Source organism: Oncorhynchus mykiss, chromosome 25 (genome assembly GCF_057628025.1).
Source record: "Oncorhynchus mykiss isolate SJ-2025 chromosome 25, ASM5762802v1, whole genome shotgun sequence".
Taxonomy (NCBI): Eukaryota; Metazoa; Chordata; class Actinopteri; order Salmoniformes; family Salmonidae; genus Oncorhynchus; species Oncorhynchus mykiss.
The window spans coordinates 23160992-23179089 of record NC_143046.1 but is presented as its reverse complement, the minus strand read 5'-3'; the positions used below and the strand labels follow the sequence as shown (position 1 = coordinate 23179089).

General features: G+C 42.4%; 1 protein-coding gene across 3 annotated transcripts in view; it reads right to left on the bottom strand.

Moving 5' to 3' along the window:
* LOC110504406 (peroxisome proliferator-activated receptor gamma coactivator 1-beta) overlaps positions 1–16889 on the bottom strand; it is a 110155-nt gene extending 93266 nt beyond the window's left edge. For 2 of the 3 annotated variants that reach the window (XM_036970536.2, XM_090219349.1), the window contains exon 1: positions 16677–16889. In XM_036970536.2, coding sequence (XP_036826431.1) covers positions 16677–16757 — 81 coding nt within the window. In that variant the 5' untranslated portion in view covers positions 16758–16889. The remainder of the gene's footprint in view (positions 1–16676) is intronic. The other variant, XM_090219350.1, reaches the window with a different exon arrangement.
* Positions 16890–18098: the final 1209 nt, after the last annotated feature.

The window sequence follows — 18098 nt, the reverse complement described above, 5'->3', positions numbered from 1 at the left end:
CACTGGCACAAATTACTTATAATTGGCTGAAATAAACTGATAGTAAGAAGATTGTGGGAGCTGTTTTGTTAGACTTCAGTGCAGCATTTGATGTCAATGATCATAACCTATTGCTGAAAAAAACTTAGGTGTTATGGATTTGGATCCTGTGCCTTATTATGGATTCAGAGATACATATCTAATAGAACAAAGAGGATATTTGTGAATGGAAGCCTCTCTCATGTAAATTCAGTTGAGTGTGGTGTACCGCAGGGCAGCCGACTATGGCCATTATTGTTTTCTATTTTAACTCAAGCTAACAATAAAACCTGTTTAAAAAACAGATAAAATAACACCTTACTGCACAAAGGAGACAGTGGAGAGACACATCCATTTAATACATCTTGTATTGCAATTTGCACTGTACTATGTATTAGACCTAGATATGGTGTGTATGTACTGATATGTAGGCTATGTGTGACATTTTAAATGTATGTATTTCAGTCTTTGACTCAAAATGTTCTATACTATGTATATGTTTCATGTGGACACCAGGAAGAGTAGCTGATGCTTTTGCGGCGGCTAATGGGGATCCTAATAAATACCAAAACCTCTTTATCATTTTCTCAGAGCTATAGGGCACTATGTGGCTACTTGAAACTACTGCTTTACATTCTCAAGCTCTGCAGTACATGTTTAGCCATGCAGGCTCACATTGGCTCATATGGGGTGGCTGTATGCAGGCTAGGGTTTCTGTTAGCTGGCTTAGCCGGCTTATGAAAAAAAAACATTTTTTTAAAAGAACTAAGCAGATATGTCTGCTCCAGACAGACATGCAGCGCTAGAAACTTGTTTTCTGGGGAAGTTAACAGTAAATAATACATGGCTGTGAAGCTCATTCGGCCAGTACTGTTAATCACTGCATCATGTTCCTGCTGTCAGCGGACTGTGTGACGCTGTATCCTCTGTTCCACTGTTCCTGTGGCAGAGATAAGAGGAAAGGTAGATGAGAGGGAACAGTGGAGGGACTGTGAAAGAGAGGTCCTGGAGGACTGGCCAGGCATGATGATAAGTGGAGACACACACCAGGTGATCCATCTCCATGCCTTTCTCTCCTCTCCAGTCCTGATCCCATCCCACCTCATGTCATCCATCAGGAGGTGTCCACCCACTGACTAGGTGTCCCCCGTGGCAGCGCACAGAGAAGAGAAGAGAGCTGGCCTTGGTGGAGGAGAGAAACATACCTTCACATCTCAGTAACCCTGCAGGACACCAGAGGTCCAGTAGGGGTGTGTGCTCTGTGCTGCTGATGCTCTGCTGTCATTTACAGCCATGTTACTCCACTAATGGAAGCCCCCAGCAGTGGCACACACACGACGCACACATGACTGATGTGCGTCTTTGATGAAAGCTAGGGGTTTGCCAGTGACATATAGAGAAAACAGACCTCTGTACCTGCTGGGCAAATACCAGAGGAATGGTGCGCTGAAAAATGAATTGGCGTTTTGTCTAAGACTATGTCAAAGTAAGTGCTGCTTGAGAATATTTCAGGAGCAGGAGTGGGAGTCAGCCGGCATTACAGTACAGCGCTGGGTTTTGTCACAGTGTGAATTAGTGGGTGTTTATCAGGAAGTGTAGGATGTACTTACAGAAGGCTCACTGCTAGACGAGTAGAGGATGGCTTACATAATTAGAGTCGTTGGCTAATCCGACAGAAATGCAACACGACTGGCCTCACATTCATGGAAATAGATTGTGAAACGTGAAAAGTTAATGCCGATGTAGTAACTTGGCCCTTGACCTACTCTAGGGATAAATAGGTTAAACTTTTGCGTGAGTGAATTTTTTCATGTATTTCAATATGTGTTGCTGGTATGACTTGTTCCTTCATCTGGGCTGTTTTGCAAAGAACACAGTGCTAGAACATTCTAGAAAAACTTACCCTGCAGGTCTTAAACAATTCCAGCTCTATTCAGCTTTGTTTTGTACCAAACTTAAGGCTAACTGGCATGAAAAAAATGGCCCAGTGTGCCTCTCTAATGACCCTTCAGATAGAGAGAGACACCCCTCTGAAAGCATTCAGTCCTCACTATGACCCATCACTATCAACACACCATCCTGGTGACACCACCCAAACACTGCCCCAACATAAAAGGACAACTCCAGCAGCCTCCACACGGCCGACTCCTAAGTAGGCAGGATTGTCAGTGATACCGCGGCTTGGCCGAAGCCTCTATTACATGGCCTTTTGAGTCCCCGGTGAAGTGGCATTCCCTGCCATACTGTCGTCAAATAGGGCTGGGCTTTAACATGAGCCATCTGAAGAACACACATCAGACCAGGCTGCTGAGGAGATCCAACTCAGTCCCGTGACTTCATTCACTTCATTGCATCTACATAGTTACTGACAAAGGAAAACTGAAATGGCTTAGCATTAAACGGCTCTACCCAGACATTTTTACACCTTCCTCATTTCTAGACTTGCAGCCAGCCACAGACCTTGTCCCTTTATCTAAACTAGAGGTCGACCGATTATGATTTTTCAACGCCGATACCGATACTGATTATTGGAGGACCAAAAAGGGCCGATACTGATTAATCGGCCGATTTTTAAAAAATGTATTTGTAATAATGACAATTACAACAATACTGAATTAACACTTATTTTTAACTTAATATAATACATCGATAAAATCAATTTAGCCTCAAATAAATAAAGAAAAATTTTCAATTTGGTTTTAATAATGCAAAAACAAAGTGTTGGAGAAGAAAGTAAAAGTAAATGTGCCATGTAAGAAAGCTAACGTTTAAGTTCCTTGCTCAAAACATGAGAACATATGAAAGTTGGTGGTTCCTTTTAACATGAGTCTTCAATATTCCCAGGTAAGAAGTTTTAGGTTGAAGTTATTATAGGACTATTTCCCTCTATACCATTTGTATTTCATTAACCTTTGACTATTGGATGTTCTTATAGGCACTTTGGTATTGCCAGTGTAACAGTATAGCTTCCGTCCCTCTCCTCGCTCCTCCCTGGGCTTGAACCAGCAACACAACGACAACAGCCACCACATCGAAGCAGTGTTACCCATGCAGAGCAAGGGAAACAACCACCCCAAGGCTCAGAGTGAATGAAGTTTGAAACGCTATTAGCGCGCGCTAACTAGCCAGCCATTTCACTTCGGTCACACCAGCCTCATCTCGGGAGTTGATAGGTTTGAAGTTATAAACAGCGCAATGCTTGAGGCACAACGAAGAGCTGCTGGCAAAACGCATGAAAGTACTGTTTGAATGAATGTTTATGCGCCTGCTTCTGCCTACCACCGCTCAGTCAGATAGTTAGATACTTGTATGCTCAGTCAGAATATATGCAACACAGGACACGCTAGATAATATCTAGTAATATCATCAACCATGTGAAGTTAACTAGTGATTATGATTGATTGTTTTTTATAAGATAAGTTTAATGCTAGTTAGCAACTTACCTTGGCTTACTGCATTCGCGTAACAGGCAGTCTCCTTGTGGAGTGCAACGAGAGAGAGGCAGGTCGTTAGCTGACAAGGTGAAAATCTGTCTTTCTGCCCCTGAACGAGGCAGTTAACCCACCGTTCCTAGGCGGTCATTGAAAATAAGAATGTGTTCTTAACTGACTTGCCTAGTTAAATAAAGATAAAATGTGTAAAAAAAATAATAATAGGCAAATCAGCGCCCAAAAATACCGATTTTGATTGTTATGAAAACTTGAAATCGGTTAATCGGTAGACCTCTAGTGTGTGTGTGTGTGTGTGTGTGTGTGTGTGTGTGTGTGTGTGTGTGTGTGTGTGTGTGTGTGTGTGTGTGAGTTCACCTGTCTGTGTCACACAATCCCAATAGAAATCTGACTGGCTCAATGCTTATCTGTTTCCTCAGTAAAATGAGACCACTCTCCAGTGGGAGTCTGAAACTTCAGATGCCCTGCCTTCAGAATGTTGTTGAGCCTGATGATGCACTGATAACAGAATAGACTGCTTCTCATTTATTCAAAGAATAACATGCAAATTAAGCTGCAGTCGATCCAATGAGTTTGATCCTGCTTGCTTGTGTAAAAGGAGACGGCTTAAAATAATTTCAGGCCAGGCAGCAGAGCATCATGGGAAGCACTGAAAAGCACAAAGAGTGCTGTGGAGGTACATGAAAGGACGCATGCTAAAGGAGAGAGAGAGGGAGAGAGAGAGAGAGAGAGTGAGAGAGAGAGAGAGAGAGAGAGAGAGAGAGTGAGAGAGAGAGAGAGAGAGAGAGAGTGAGAGAGCGAGCGAGAGAAACATTCTGTGGAGTGGGCAGAATTCAAGACTTTGACAAGGAACAGAACTGACTCCAAAACATTCTCTGGTGATTGCTAAAAATGTGCCCATTGGCATCGAACAACAACCAGGGCCCAGAGTAGACCTTGTCTAAAGCAGTTAACTCACTTTTCCCTCTGTGACTGGAGACACGGGCATTAGAGGACCGAGACAGTCCTTTATCACAGGATCACACTTCTGCCGTGAAGATAGAAAGGTTTAACTAAGGCTTCGTAGTTTATAGTGGGGCAGAAACTGCAAGATGCAGGTCCCCAGGTGCATAGTGGGGTCTGAGCAAGTGAGCATGTTAGTCAACAGTCAAGTGCAGCAATTTGGAGATGTCACTGAGCTCTGTCAAGTTCCATATCAGTCAAAGTTAAGACATACAGTGCATTGGGAAAGTATTCAGTATCAGTATCTACTTTTTCCTAATTTTATTATGTTACAGCCTTATTCTAAAATTGAGGAGTTATTTTTCGTCATCAAATTACACACAATACCCCATAATGACAAAGCAAAAACAGTCTAGAAATTTTTGCAAATGTTTTAAAAATAAAGAACTGAAATATCACATTTACATAAGTATTCAGACCCTTTACACAATACTTTATTGAATCACCTTTGGCAGCGATTACAGCCTTGAGTCTTCTTTGTTTTGATGCTACAAGTTTGGCACACCTGTATTTGGGGAGTTTCTTCCATTCTTCGAGGGCAGATCCTCAAGCTCTGTCAGGTTGGGTGGGGAGTGTTGCTGCACAGATATTTTCAGGTCTCTCCAGAGATGTTCGATCGGGTTCAAGTCCGGGCTCTGGCTGGACCACTCAAGGACATTCAGAGACTTGTCCCGAAGCCACTCCTGCTTGGCTGTGTGCTTAGGGTCGTTATGCTGTTGGAAGGTGAACCTTAACCCCCATCTGAGGTCCTGAGCACTTTGGTGCAGGTTTTCATCAAGGATCAATCTGTACTTTGCTCCATTCATCTTTGCCTCGATCCTGGCCAGTCTCCCAGTCCATGCCTCTGAAAAACATCCCCACAGCATGATGCTGCCACCACCACGCTTCACCATAGGGATGGTGCCAAGTTTCCTCCAGACGTGACGCTTGGCATTCAGACCAAAGAGTTCAATCTTGGTTTCATCAGAAGATAATCTTGTTTCTCATGCTCTGAGAGTCTTTAGGTGCCTTTTGGCAAACTCCAAGCAGTCTGTCATGTGCTTTTTACTGAGAAGTGGCTTCCGTCTGGCCTCTCTACCATAAAGGCCTGATTGGTGGAGTGCTGCAGAGATAGTTGTCCTTCTGGAGGTTTCTCCCATCTCCACAAAGGAACTCTAGAACTCTGTAAGAGTGACCATCGTTTCTTGGTCACCATCCTGACCAAGGCCCTTCTCCCCCGATTGCTGAGATTGGCCGGGTGGCCGTCTCTAGGAAGAGTCTTGGTGGTTCCAAACTTCTTCCATTAAAGAATGATGGAGGCCACTGTGTTCTTGGGGACCTTCAATGCTGCAGACATTTTTTGGTACCCTTCCCAAGATCTGTGCCGCGACACAATCCTGTCTCAGAGCTCTACAGACAATTCCTTTGATCTCATTGCTTGGTTTTTACTCTGACATGCTCTGTCAACTGTTGGACCGTATATAGACAGGTATGTGTCTTTCCAAATCATGCCCAATCAATTGAATTTACCACAGCTGGACTCCAATCAAGTTGTAGATGTCACGCCCTGACCTTAGTTCCTTTTTTATGTCTCTATTGTAGTTTGGTCAGGGCGTGAGTTGGGGTGGGCATTCTATGTGTTGTTCTATGTTTTTGTATTTCTGTATTTATTTATTTTAAAATTTTTTATAAGTTAAGTAACGTAACAAAATGTTGAAAACAATCAAAGGGTCTGACTACTTTCTGAAGGCACAGTAGAGCTATAAATAAATAAATATATGTTTTCTTACATACACTGGATAGGTACATTCAACGTGTTCGTTTACATCGTCAGTCATAGTAGTACGGCGCCCCTGGAGCAAATTAAGGATAAGTGACTTGCTCAAGGGTACATCGACAGATTTTGCACCTTGTCGGCTTGGGTATTCGATCCAGCGACCTTTCAGTTACTGGCCCAACGCCCTACTATATACCACATCATCCCAAGATGTTCAGCAAAAAGGAGAGAGTCATATTTAATTAGATTTCTCTGTGTTAGTCAAGGTTGGGAATCCACAATTATACCAATGTCCTTGCATTTTCATGATACTATCAGGGGGATGTAGCTTACTAATAAGCATGTTGGAGGGAAGTCAACGTGTCGATAAACCTGTTCTATAGAGTCTTCACTGAGGATTGGAAGAGTGTTGCATTCTTTATTTTCTTTATTTCCTTTTTTCAACAGAGTGAATCTGGTATGTTTTGAGGAGGAAATACTATTAGATGGGTTGATCTTAGTTGAAATCATGTGCAGATGGGACACTGGCTAACACCAGTTTAGACTAAATCTTACAGATTCCAGCCAAAGCTGTCACATAGCCAATAGTTAGCTTGCAATTTCAAAACAATGTGATAAAGTATGTCTGTTCCCCACACCTTCTCTCCTGTGCTGTAGTCAGTCAGTGGAATGTTCTGTCATTATTACTGTCATAGATGGGGAACAGGACAGGGTGTGAGAAAGGACAGATATGGAGTGGGGAAGAAGAGGTGAGAAGGTCGTTGTGACATGTGAGTAAAGCCTGTCAAGGTCGCGAATCAAAACCAGCCTCAGCTCCCAAGCTCCGGTCACGCAACCAATGCCTAAGCCTGCCAAGCTAAAAGTTCACTGTTAAACTAGGTCAGTGGCAGGGGTGTGCATGTGTGTGCATGGGGAGGGGGGGGGGGGGGGGGGGGTTCTACCTACTGTTCACCTGTGATGCTGGGTGCCTTCATAGTGAACCAGCCATTGTTGTGGCCAAACAGCCTGGATAGAGACAACGGAGATGTAGATGTTGTGAGAAGTGAGAAGCCTGGCTGGCGGGAGGCCAGGTAATCAGAGAGTTTACAGAGCTACTAGTGAGCCGCCACCAATCAGATCCCTCCCCTTTCGTGTAATTCCCTAGCCAGCCCACCATGTGGTGGAACACTGTCCTGCTTTGTTGTTGTGGGAGGGCACAGAGTGGAATGTTTTTCACAAGTGTGCAGGTAGTGGCTTGCAGTGCACCTCTATTACGTAGTCCCCTGAACAGTTTCCATACACCCTCGTTTCCACCCTGCAGCAGCATTCCTGTTTACTACCTACCTACCTACCTGCTGCAGTCAGGTACTCAGGCCCTGGCCTTGCACCAGCAGCATTCCTGTTTACTACCTACCTACCTACCTGCTGCAGTCAGGTACTCAGGCCCTGGCCTTGCACCAGCAGCATTCCTGTTTACTACCTACCTACCTGCCGCCGTCAGGTACTCAGTCCCTGCCCTTGCACCAGCAGCATTCCTGTTTACTACCTACCTACCTGCTGCCGTCAGGTACTCAGTCCCTGGCCTTGCACCAGCAGCATTCCTGTTTCCTACCTACCTACCTGCTGCCGTCAGGTACTCAGTCCCTGGCCTTGCACCAGCAGCATTCCTGTTTACTACCTACCTACCTACCTGCTGCCGTCAGGTACTCAGTCTCTGGCCTTGCACCAGCAGCATTCCTGTTTCCTACCTACCTACCTGCTGCCGTCAGGTACTCAGGCCCTGGCCTTGCACCAGCAGCATTCCTGTTTACTACCTACCTACCTACCTACCTGCTGCCGTCAGGTACTCAGGCCCTGGCCTTGCACCAGCAGCATTCCCCAAGGTGTGACAACACTACACGGGTGTACTATTTGTTGTGAGTGTGTGTGCCAGGGACCCACGAAAGGTCACCACTATGGTAAGTTAACACAGCTCATAACACAGAGGCTAAGCTAACAGTCAGATCATGAGAAAGATGGTGATCTGGCTTGAACTCATGACTTAAGGGTCAGATCCCTTGTCTAGGGCAGTGAATACTAACTATGTTAAAATGGGACACAGCATCATGCTCAGGTTGCAGTAAGGTAAGCAGTTGGAGGGAGTCGTAATCCCCCAGACAGCTTGATGATGATTATACGGCATCATGATGAAATCATGAGGAATCCAACCTGACATGCTGACAACACCTCAAGCAAATACACTGTGCCACTGCCATGGCGGCTATTTATGAACTCCACCTTCTCTGAGTAGCAGAAATACAAGAAACTCTGCTGCTAAGAATAGTAATAGCCTTGTAAAAAATACAGGACTTCTGTTCCCTTCACAGACTGTAGTTTATATTATCTTTATTTAACTAGGCAAGTCAGTTAAGAACAAATTCTTATTTTCAATGACAGCCAGGAACAGTAGGTTGGTTAACTGCCTTGTTCAGGGGTAGAAATACAGATTTGCACCTTGTCAGCTCAGGGATTTGAACTTGCAACCTTTCAGTTACTAGTTACTAGTCCAACCACTAGGCTACGCTGCCGCATCACACTGACAGTCAGCTGGCTGCATTATTAGCGATCGGCTATAGCCATGAGCAATGCTCTCAACTGCCAACAGAATAACAGTACATGAGAGGTGTGTGAAACAATTAGCAACCACCCCATAACAAGGTTGTAGGGTTCTGAACGGCCATGTGAGATCCATAACTAATATCCAGCCAATAAAATAAATAACCAAGTATAGCTGCAGGGAAGGCCCTGCTGCCTGTGCCTGGCCACACTTCTGACATAATGACAGATAAGGCATTTATTTTCAGCTGGTGATGTGTAAACTTGTTACACTAAAGAACAGCGAGTCAACATCCATTCCTACTCTGAACATGGACAATACAAACCTCTTGTTAATTAGCAGGCTATGAGCTCGCTGAGCTAACCTGGTCAGTGTTAGGGGGTAAGCCCTTGCCAGTCAGTGTGAGCTTGCCCTCCCCAGTAAGTCCCCAGGTGCTAGGTTACCATGGCAGGGCTGGAACACGGCGAGACTGTACTGCACTATCAGGATATTGGAATTTTCCTTTAACCTTTCCTTGGTTTACAATCACACCCAGGAGAGGGAGAGAGAGAGGTTGGACCGACAGGTTGGTCCACCCACAGTAAGGGTTTACTATGAAGGAGCCATTCATTTATCACCCAGATCTTCATATGGCTGGGCTTGAGGGCTAAATAAATCACAACCTCGCAACAGAAACACATGTAAGCACTAGGCTATATTGGATATTATATCCAATGAATCTATTTATATCAACATCTAATGGTTCTCTTCACTCTGAATGAGGCTGAAGTGCAGCAATACTGATCAGTCTTGCTGTTTAAACATCAGCATTTAAGTATCTCAATCCATATTCCGCACACATACCCACTCATGCATATGCGCATACACACACACCCGCTCCACACTTTGACAGAAGCGGAGTCAGTACCCTGTATGGAGGTCTCCATCACACTACAATCTTAGAAAAAAAAAGGTGCTACCTAAACCTAAGTGGGTTCTTTGGCTGTCCCCATAAGAGAACCCTTTGAAGAACCCAGGTAGAAAGAAACCTTTTGGGTTCCATGTAGAAACCTTTCCACAGAGGTTTCTACATGAAACGCAAAAGAGTCCTACCAGTACTGATCATGCAAGACCAGTCTTTGGGCTGTGAAGTGTTATCTGCTAGTTAACTCTTCAATTATCTTGGCTCGGGGCTGATGCAGAGTTGGACTGTTGTCCACTACATCCCGACCAGACCTTAATTTACAACTGAACTGCCTGCAACTCTCATTAATAGCTGTTTTACACACTTCTGCTGAACTGAAGAGGTGAATTACTTGCATACTCAAATAGGGAAACAATTATTTCACTTAAATCATCTAAATGATTATGAACGTTCATCTTATGAGGGTAATAAAAAAACATCAGGAAGGAATATGTATTTCATCTCAACACAATATGTCACCATAAACTTAAAAAACAAACTTAAAAACCTGTTGACCCTACATTCAGGACACACAATCCATCTACAATAGACTACTTGCACAGCCATTGTTTAGCTGTGGCTGAAGTACAGTATAATGACCTGGAGGATGCTGACTACGGACAAATGCCTGAATGCACATTGAAATGGTAAAGCAGGTGGCGGTGAATATCATCAGGGGACGACAACACCTGGCAACCCAATTTCAACTTCCCTTTACCTAAGTCTGCCTCATCAGACAGTCTGCTACTCTGCTCCTGTCCTGTCCGGGCCTATCCTGTCCTGGCATGTCCTATCCTGGCCTTTCCTATCCTGGCCTCCACCTGCAAGTCATGACCTGTCTCAACAGGCATGTGCTTTAGTGGCCAGGAGAAGCACACACAGAGTGAAGCATCCCTCCTCTGTTCCCAAGTAGGACCCTATAAAATCAGTTTATTTGCCTGATTCTGTAATTTTTTTAACTAAATTTCCTTTTCTTCTATTTGTTTTTCCAGATTTCTGTTTTTCAGGTTTTCACACCTTTTTAATAGGTTCCAAGTCCACAACAATGCTTAAACCACATCAGCAGGTTCTTTTGACATGTAGATATTGGGTTGTAATTAGGCCTAGCCTTTAATTTAACTGCGCACCAGCCAAAGACAGTTGTATGGTTAGCAATGTTTCTGTAGCGCTCAAGGGAGATTGCAAAGAAATATCTACTGGATTGATGCAAAAAAAATCCTGATATCATTCTGCCCATGAGGCACGGGCTACTTTGTAGTGAACATTTAATAGATAAGGTTTTAGGGAAAGCCTTTCCATCAACCAGAAGAAGGTTGTCATTACATTACTAACGACCACACAAAGTGGTAGACAAACGAGAACACACAGACAGGGGTATTCCTGTGACGTTGTCTCTTCAGAAAGTTGAAGAAAAATACAAATCACTGATGCATATTTTTTCATGCCTTATGATAATCTTGATGAATGTTCTAATAAGTTCAATACATTTACTAAGTTCAATACAATTTTGAATGTTGTTGAATTCCGTTTTTATGTCTGAAATCTGTGACTCCGCAACGCGGATTTTATATGGGTAGGTATCCACAGTCAATTGAACATATCACATGTCTCTATGGGCCCTGGTCAAAAGTAAAGCACTGGGCTTTATAGGGAATATGGTGCCAGTTGGGGCACAGCATTGCATGTTCCTGTTCCAGATTTCTCATGGATCATAACTCACAAGTTGAGGAGCTGAATCTGACGTGTCATTAGCTATGTTCACATGAACTTGTCCAGGGATGTGTTTTGTTGACATTTAGAAGGTTGGCATAGAAAATAGATGTGATAATTGCCTGCTAGGGTGCATTTCCATGTAACTATCTTATGTCGATGCAAACAGCTGGACATAACGACATCACACCTAAAACCTACAGTGTTTCCATTACCCATTTTCGCAAATTGCTCATTAATAAATTGCCCGCCGACCTATCTGTTTCATGTCTCAGGTAGCCCGCAAAAGCCAACATGGATAGAATGCAACAACTGACTAATATTTGCCATATTGTAATAAATCTCGTGCCAACGTATTGCCACGGTCCGCGCCATGGTGAGACTTGCACTCCTGTAGATCTGAAATAATTGGATGGTGAAACTTGCCAGCCAACTACAAAAGCAAGGCAACGCAAATCTTTGTCCTGCAAAGAAATTATTATTTTTATAGTTAACAAAAAATATTTTCCAAGATGTAGGCTTTTAGAATGAAATGTGGAGTGGAGCTTTATAGTTACGCGGTGACATCACATGCCCGCGTACCTTCAAAATGATTTGGCAGTCATCATTTATTCGAAAAACTGTTTCCATCATAATTTGTCACAATACATAAAGTTAGACAACAGAAAAACCCACCAGTCGAACTGATAAAAATGTTGTCCATCTTCAGAACATTTGTCCTACACCTGCCATTTCTATTACACATGGAAACCTGCCTACTTAGGCCCATATGCATTATGTTAAAGCCCCTGATGCATATCCCAAAGCAAGTTACAGAATATGAAACAGGCTCACGCTAATGTCCTCAACATCAATAGAGTCATTGTGATGAATACAAAACACTTGCAAAGGTTAATTAAGGACATTATGGCTTGTTGTGATGTATTATTATTAGATTTCTTTTTTTAAATGCACACAATTTCATAATATCATATTTCAAAACCATGGCTAATTTCAAAAGGAAAATGAAAGACAATAATATATTTTTGCATGTTGGCACAGCAAAAGATGAGTCCTAGGACAAGAGATAGTCGAAAACGAAATCAAAAGCAAAATCAAATGATCCTTATTGACTTGGGAGAACACAGCCTGAATATGTCAAGACAACCAAATGCCTGCTGTAGTCAGTGTGTGTCTCAGGAGTCCATGCAAAGGATAGCCTTTGAAGCCGATGATGGATTAGGCTGCATCAATTATTGATATCTAATCAGCTGTTTCCTAGTTCCTCTCCCTCCTCCCTCCCATACAGTCAGAAAATGCATCCCAAATAGCACCCTTTATAGTGCACTATTTTAGACCACCAGGGCCTGATAGGGCAAAAGTAGTGCACTATAAAGGGAATAGGGTAAAATTTGGGATGCACCTAGGTTAGAGCAGGAGTGATTTTCTTGGGACCCCCAAAAACTTTTTGTGTAAAAACATTATATATATTTTACTTCATGGTCAAGAAAGACTGTAAAATCATCCAGCAATTCAGATAAAAATGTGTCATATTTACAAAATATGTCCTTAAGTATTCCCACGAATAAAAAAACATATGTGATGGTGTCTCAATGTAATCAAGTTATGAAATGATTGTTATTTTCAAATACAATCTCTTTTTGGGCTTAATTGTGGTCAATTTTCAGTGTACAGATTATTATAATTATGTTACACCCCACCAACCATCCGCTCTGGCAAAAATCGGCCCGTGGCTGAATCTAGTTGCCTACCCATGGGCTAGGCTCAGAGTGGAGGGGAGAGGTACAGTGATCCATGAGAGTGCATCCTCAAGCCTCCCTGCGGACAAGCCTCAGAGCCTCAGCCAGATGATGGATCTCTGGGGCTTTGGGGAGGAAGCAAACATTCCAATCCTCAGTGACAAACCACAAAGTCAGGCAGTGACACAAGAAAAACCTCCCAGCAACACTTCTGGGAGATTAGACTCTTTCATCCTCAATTGAGTTGATCATTTTGAGTAATGATCATTCAGAATGATCCTTCTCAACAACAACAAAATATAGGAAAATGCTCGTCCTACCTAGAAAATGATTTTGAAGGATGACCCTCATAGATAATGTGTGAGAACTTTAAATATAGGTGAAATGCTACTCCTAGAATAACATTATCAGTGATGACAATCATCTCTGTAACTGTTCTGTTGATTCTCCAGATTGTAGTAGGGCTTAAAAATACAGTAACGTCACAGTGAACATCAAAACACAGAAACCAATGTCCTGTGGTTCATGGCCAGTCTAAATCAGCATTAAACCCTGCTAAGAAAAAACAAAGGCTAGTCTTATCCATAATCTTCCGTCAGTACACAGCATAGCCAAAGCTAATTTCATTCATTCCATCAGAGAGACAGGCAGGTGTACTGTAGGAACTGCTCATTTCATAGACATAATGCATTTGCTCTAGTTAAAAAGAGTAGGCCTCCACTCTAGGCTTGACAGGTGACTCAGGCCATATCATGGAATCTGAACACATAGCACTGCAGTATTCCATCACGGCAGGACAGCTCAGTGTCTGTGTAATAATACACAGCATTTCATTGAAGAGAGAGACTGCAGAGCAAAGTGAGCACCCTGCCCGGTGCAGTGGACGAGATTGTTTCCCTGTCTGACTAAATCAGGGAAAACAAGACTTCAGTTTGAAAGCTGATATGACCATGCAACAGGACAACTCAGTCAGCAACCAGAATCAAATGAACCATTGACTGACAGGCGATGAAACCACATACTGAAGCCTAAATGATGAGACAAACTACAGAAATGCATTTGCTATGTAGGCTGTGTAACTCATGCATCTCATGAATATAATAAAGGGTAGAACATAACTGGCCCATATAATGTTAGTAGTATAGGCCTTTAAATATTTACATCAAAATGGATGATTACATTTGATTAAGAAAATACTTCTGAAAAGAAGAATAAAAATGTATTCAGATGGATGGGGATAATGGCATCCACTTCTCAATCTAGAACTACTCTATGTGGTTCCGCTAGGGTTGTGGTTGTAAGTAGGACTGATCTTTAGATCCTCTTGACTAAACTGGAATAGACCCGGTGAATTATTAGTCCTGATCTAGAAGCAGCCGGACAGTAGTGGCAGCAGCAGCACCAGTCACATGCAACCCAGCGGAAAGAGGGTAGCTGTCGCTCATGCACGTCACTGGAGCCGCGTCCTCCAGACTACTACGCAACAGAAAGCACATGACTGCAGCAAGTCTGTGTTCTGTAACGATGGGGTGTATTCGTTACGGAAAACGTTTACCGTTTAAGAACTAACCGGAAGCAAACAGAGCAAAACGAGTTATTATTGGACAAATTCAGGTAGGTCCCTCCCCGTTTCATTCGGTTTGCTTCCGTTTTAGATTTGTTTTGCAACAGAATAGGCGGAATCAATACACCCCTGGTCACGATAGTAGGGTACTATTACAATGACCATAGATAGCACTGTCAACCCGATAATTCGGTTTAACATGCAACACCACATCGAACGCTACATTTGATGGGGCTAATATCACGAACATCCCCTACGCGACCAGAGCCTGATACAATGTTGTCACATTACGCTCTGGGACAAATATAACTTTCCAGTTAGGGGAACTTCGTATCTAAGCGGGGACGCCCTCAATATGCATGTTTTACCCTTTGTTAATTATGCTGTACCATGTTTCAACTCATAATTAATTAATGTTATTATTAGATACTTATTAACTGACATTTAACACGGGATGTTCACTGCACACCTTACACATGTGACTTGAAATGTAAATCGCTTTTAGTCTTGGCTTCTGCAAGCAATGAACCTGCTCACTAGCTACACATCTAGCAAAGAGTAGAATATCTGAGAACGAATGCTCTCATCGCAATCCAGGGTTACATCATAATCTATCCTAGGTAGGCTACAATAAAGAATAGTTGGAATTCAATGAGATTTAGCCTACTGAGAATAATCCGTGAGTATGCTGGCCAGTTGCATCCTATAATTATTTGAAATCTGGTGGTCTAATAACATTGTGCAATATCACATCACGATGAGATACCGCCTATAATTGGATTTTCATTCATATGAATGTTTGACAATTGTTATTTTGTTACCCCCTAGAACACGCATTTTTGGTAGCAAGGTTTTGTAACAGTGGCTCGCTGGTAATAAGGTTTTATAACAGTCTCCCCTGGTAACAAGGTTTTATAACAGTGGCTCGCTGGTAAGAAGGTTTTATAACAGTCTCGCCTGGTAACAAGGTTTTGTAACAGTCTCGCCTGGTAACAAGGTTTTATAACAGTGGCTCGGTGGTAAGAAGGTTTTGCAACAGTGGCTCGCTGGTTACAAGGTTTTATAACAGTGGCACGCTCGCTGGTAACAAGGTTTTGTAACAGTGGATCGCTGCTTACTCAAACGATTACGAAAACATAATCGCCTGAATTTTTTACAGATGGGCACAATATTCCGCATTTCACATCATTATTCTTGCAGCACCTGAAACTCAACGGACGTCGATGATCGGATCAAACAGTCATTATCGTTGTATTGCACCCATTCCCTTTGTAGTTCACTAGCTACTTTAGCCCAACTTTGAACCGTGAGAGGCGCACTGTACAGAAACCGTAACATACCGGTCTACAGTTGAACTATCTTTAGTTACTAGATAGATGGACTGGTGAAACAGATGGATAGCCAACATACGCAAATTGCATTGATTTACAATAATATAAGCCTTCATCAAAACTCCAGTTTGTAGACTATCAGCTGGATGGGAAATAAATAGTCAAACCTTCGTATACAAAGTATTGCCAATACATCCAATCATTTCAATATCAAATGCATAAATAGCCAAGTTCATGCTATAGCCTACCCACGTGCTGAGGTCTCTGATTTGACAGGATTAGTCAAAAATAGTAAAAGTTTTAAGGGCAACATAGAAATTGTTATCTCAATGTTAAATGACCAAATAATGTTACGCAACCGGAATTAAATGTTTTATTAATTACTATCCCACGTTGTTCGCACTAATAACATTTCCTTACAACTCCACGTGAAGCACATACGTCAAAGGTCTGAAGACGCCGGTTAGAGAGCCGAGATGCTGACAGCCAGAGCATACATGAAGATTAAATTACGCATGCTTCTGCCAATAACATGCAAACATGAACCCTCGGCCAGGTAGTGGATATATATAATATGAACATCCCTTACCTGGCTGCCTGAGTTTTCTGTCAGGTAATTGAAGACAAAAGAAGAGAGCTCCTCATCTAACAGTGAATCGCAGTCCGCCATCTTCTAGAGAATGACAGCTGGGAAGTCTGAGAGCGGGTATACAGTTCTGTTCACGTTCAATTGCAGTTAGTCGCCGGATGAGGGCGTTGTCATAGACTGATATAACTGAAATACAAATGTACTATTACTTGGTCTATAATGATGTGATGTCACTGTTTCGACAAGTCATTTAGATAACTTAATTTTCCTACGAAAGGTTGTGAATCAATCGATTTGTAGGCATATTGTCGTTGAGATAAGTAATGAAAGCATGCTTGGAAAAACAAAATGCATATGCGTAATATTAAAAAAATGTGTCCAGCTGGAATAGGCTCAAAATGCTTGTGGGGACTGTGATGATGACTCACACCGCAAACATGCAACACTACTGATTTGTTTACACAAAAGGCCTAACAATTGAAAAAACTGCGTACTTATATTTGAATATCATTTTAGATTTTTCATTTTAGTCTATTTTGAATCTATTTTACAGGTTATCCATAAAGAGCACACCATTCCGGCCATATGCCACCACCGCAGTAGGCCATTCCAACACCCATGTTGAGGTCTGTTGCCTAATTAGGTTTTGCAAAACCAAAAGAGAATTGGTGCCAAAATATAAATTAATAGAAATGTGTCCTTTAGAGCTATTATGCCTAGTAAAAATAATCTACAAAATCCTCAATTACTGCAGGTAAGAATATTTGCTCATTAAACCACCTTTGCCCCTTCTGATTGCATATCAGCTGGGTCATGTGAAACTCAGGGACACGCTACTACAGTACATTATGGCTCCTCCCTCCTTCACCTACTCCACAATGCCCCACTTCCTGCATCAATGTACCATTCACAATTTAACACAAGCAGCTAGTGAGGCCTTTTGTTGTCTTATCTTGTTGAAGGTAATGAGTTGTAGAATTGTTGTACAAGGTTTGATAATTTAATGAATGTGTTTGCTCACCACACACACACACACACACACACCTGTGCATGTTTCCTCCTGTAATCTTGGCTAAGTCTTCCAGCAAGACAGATGAACCTGGACCAAAAAGTGATTGAAATCAAATGGAATGTGGACCAAGCATGTTGCCCAGTATATCATAGACATGTAATGCATTTGTAATTTTATTTTAATTTGATTTGCTCTAATATGCACTTTTTGATGTATGATTGTTGCTCTGCATAAATTTGTTAACCTATCCGGCAGGCTCTGAGGCACCGACAGAGTGTGAAATTATAGCATAACCTTAAATTATTCAATAAACCGACTCACTGCTTCTCTAACACCCCATTGGATGGTGTGTAGGACAGCCTACATGAATATTACAAGATAATGATGCATTATGCAGTCCAAGAACTGTA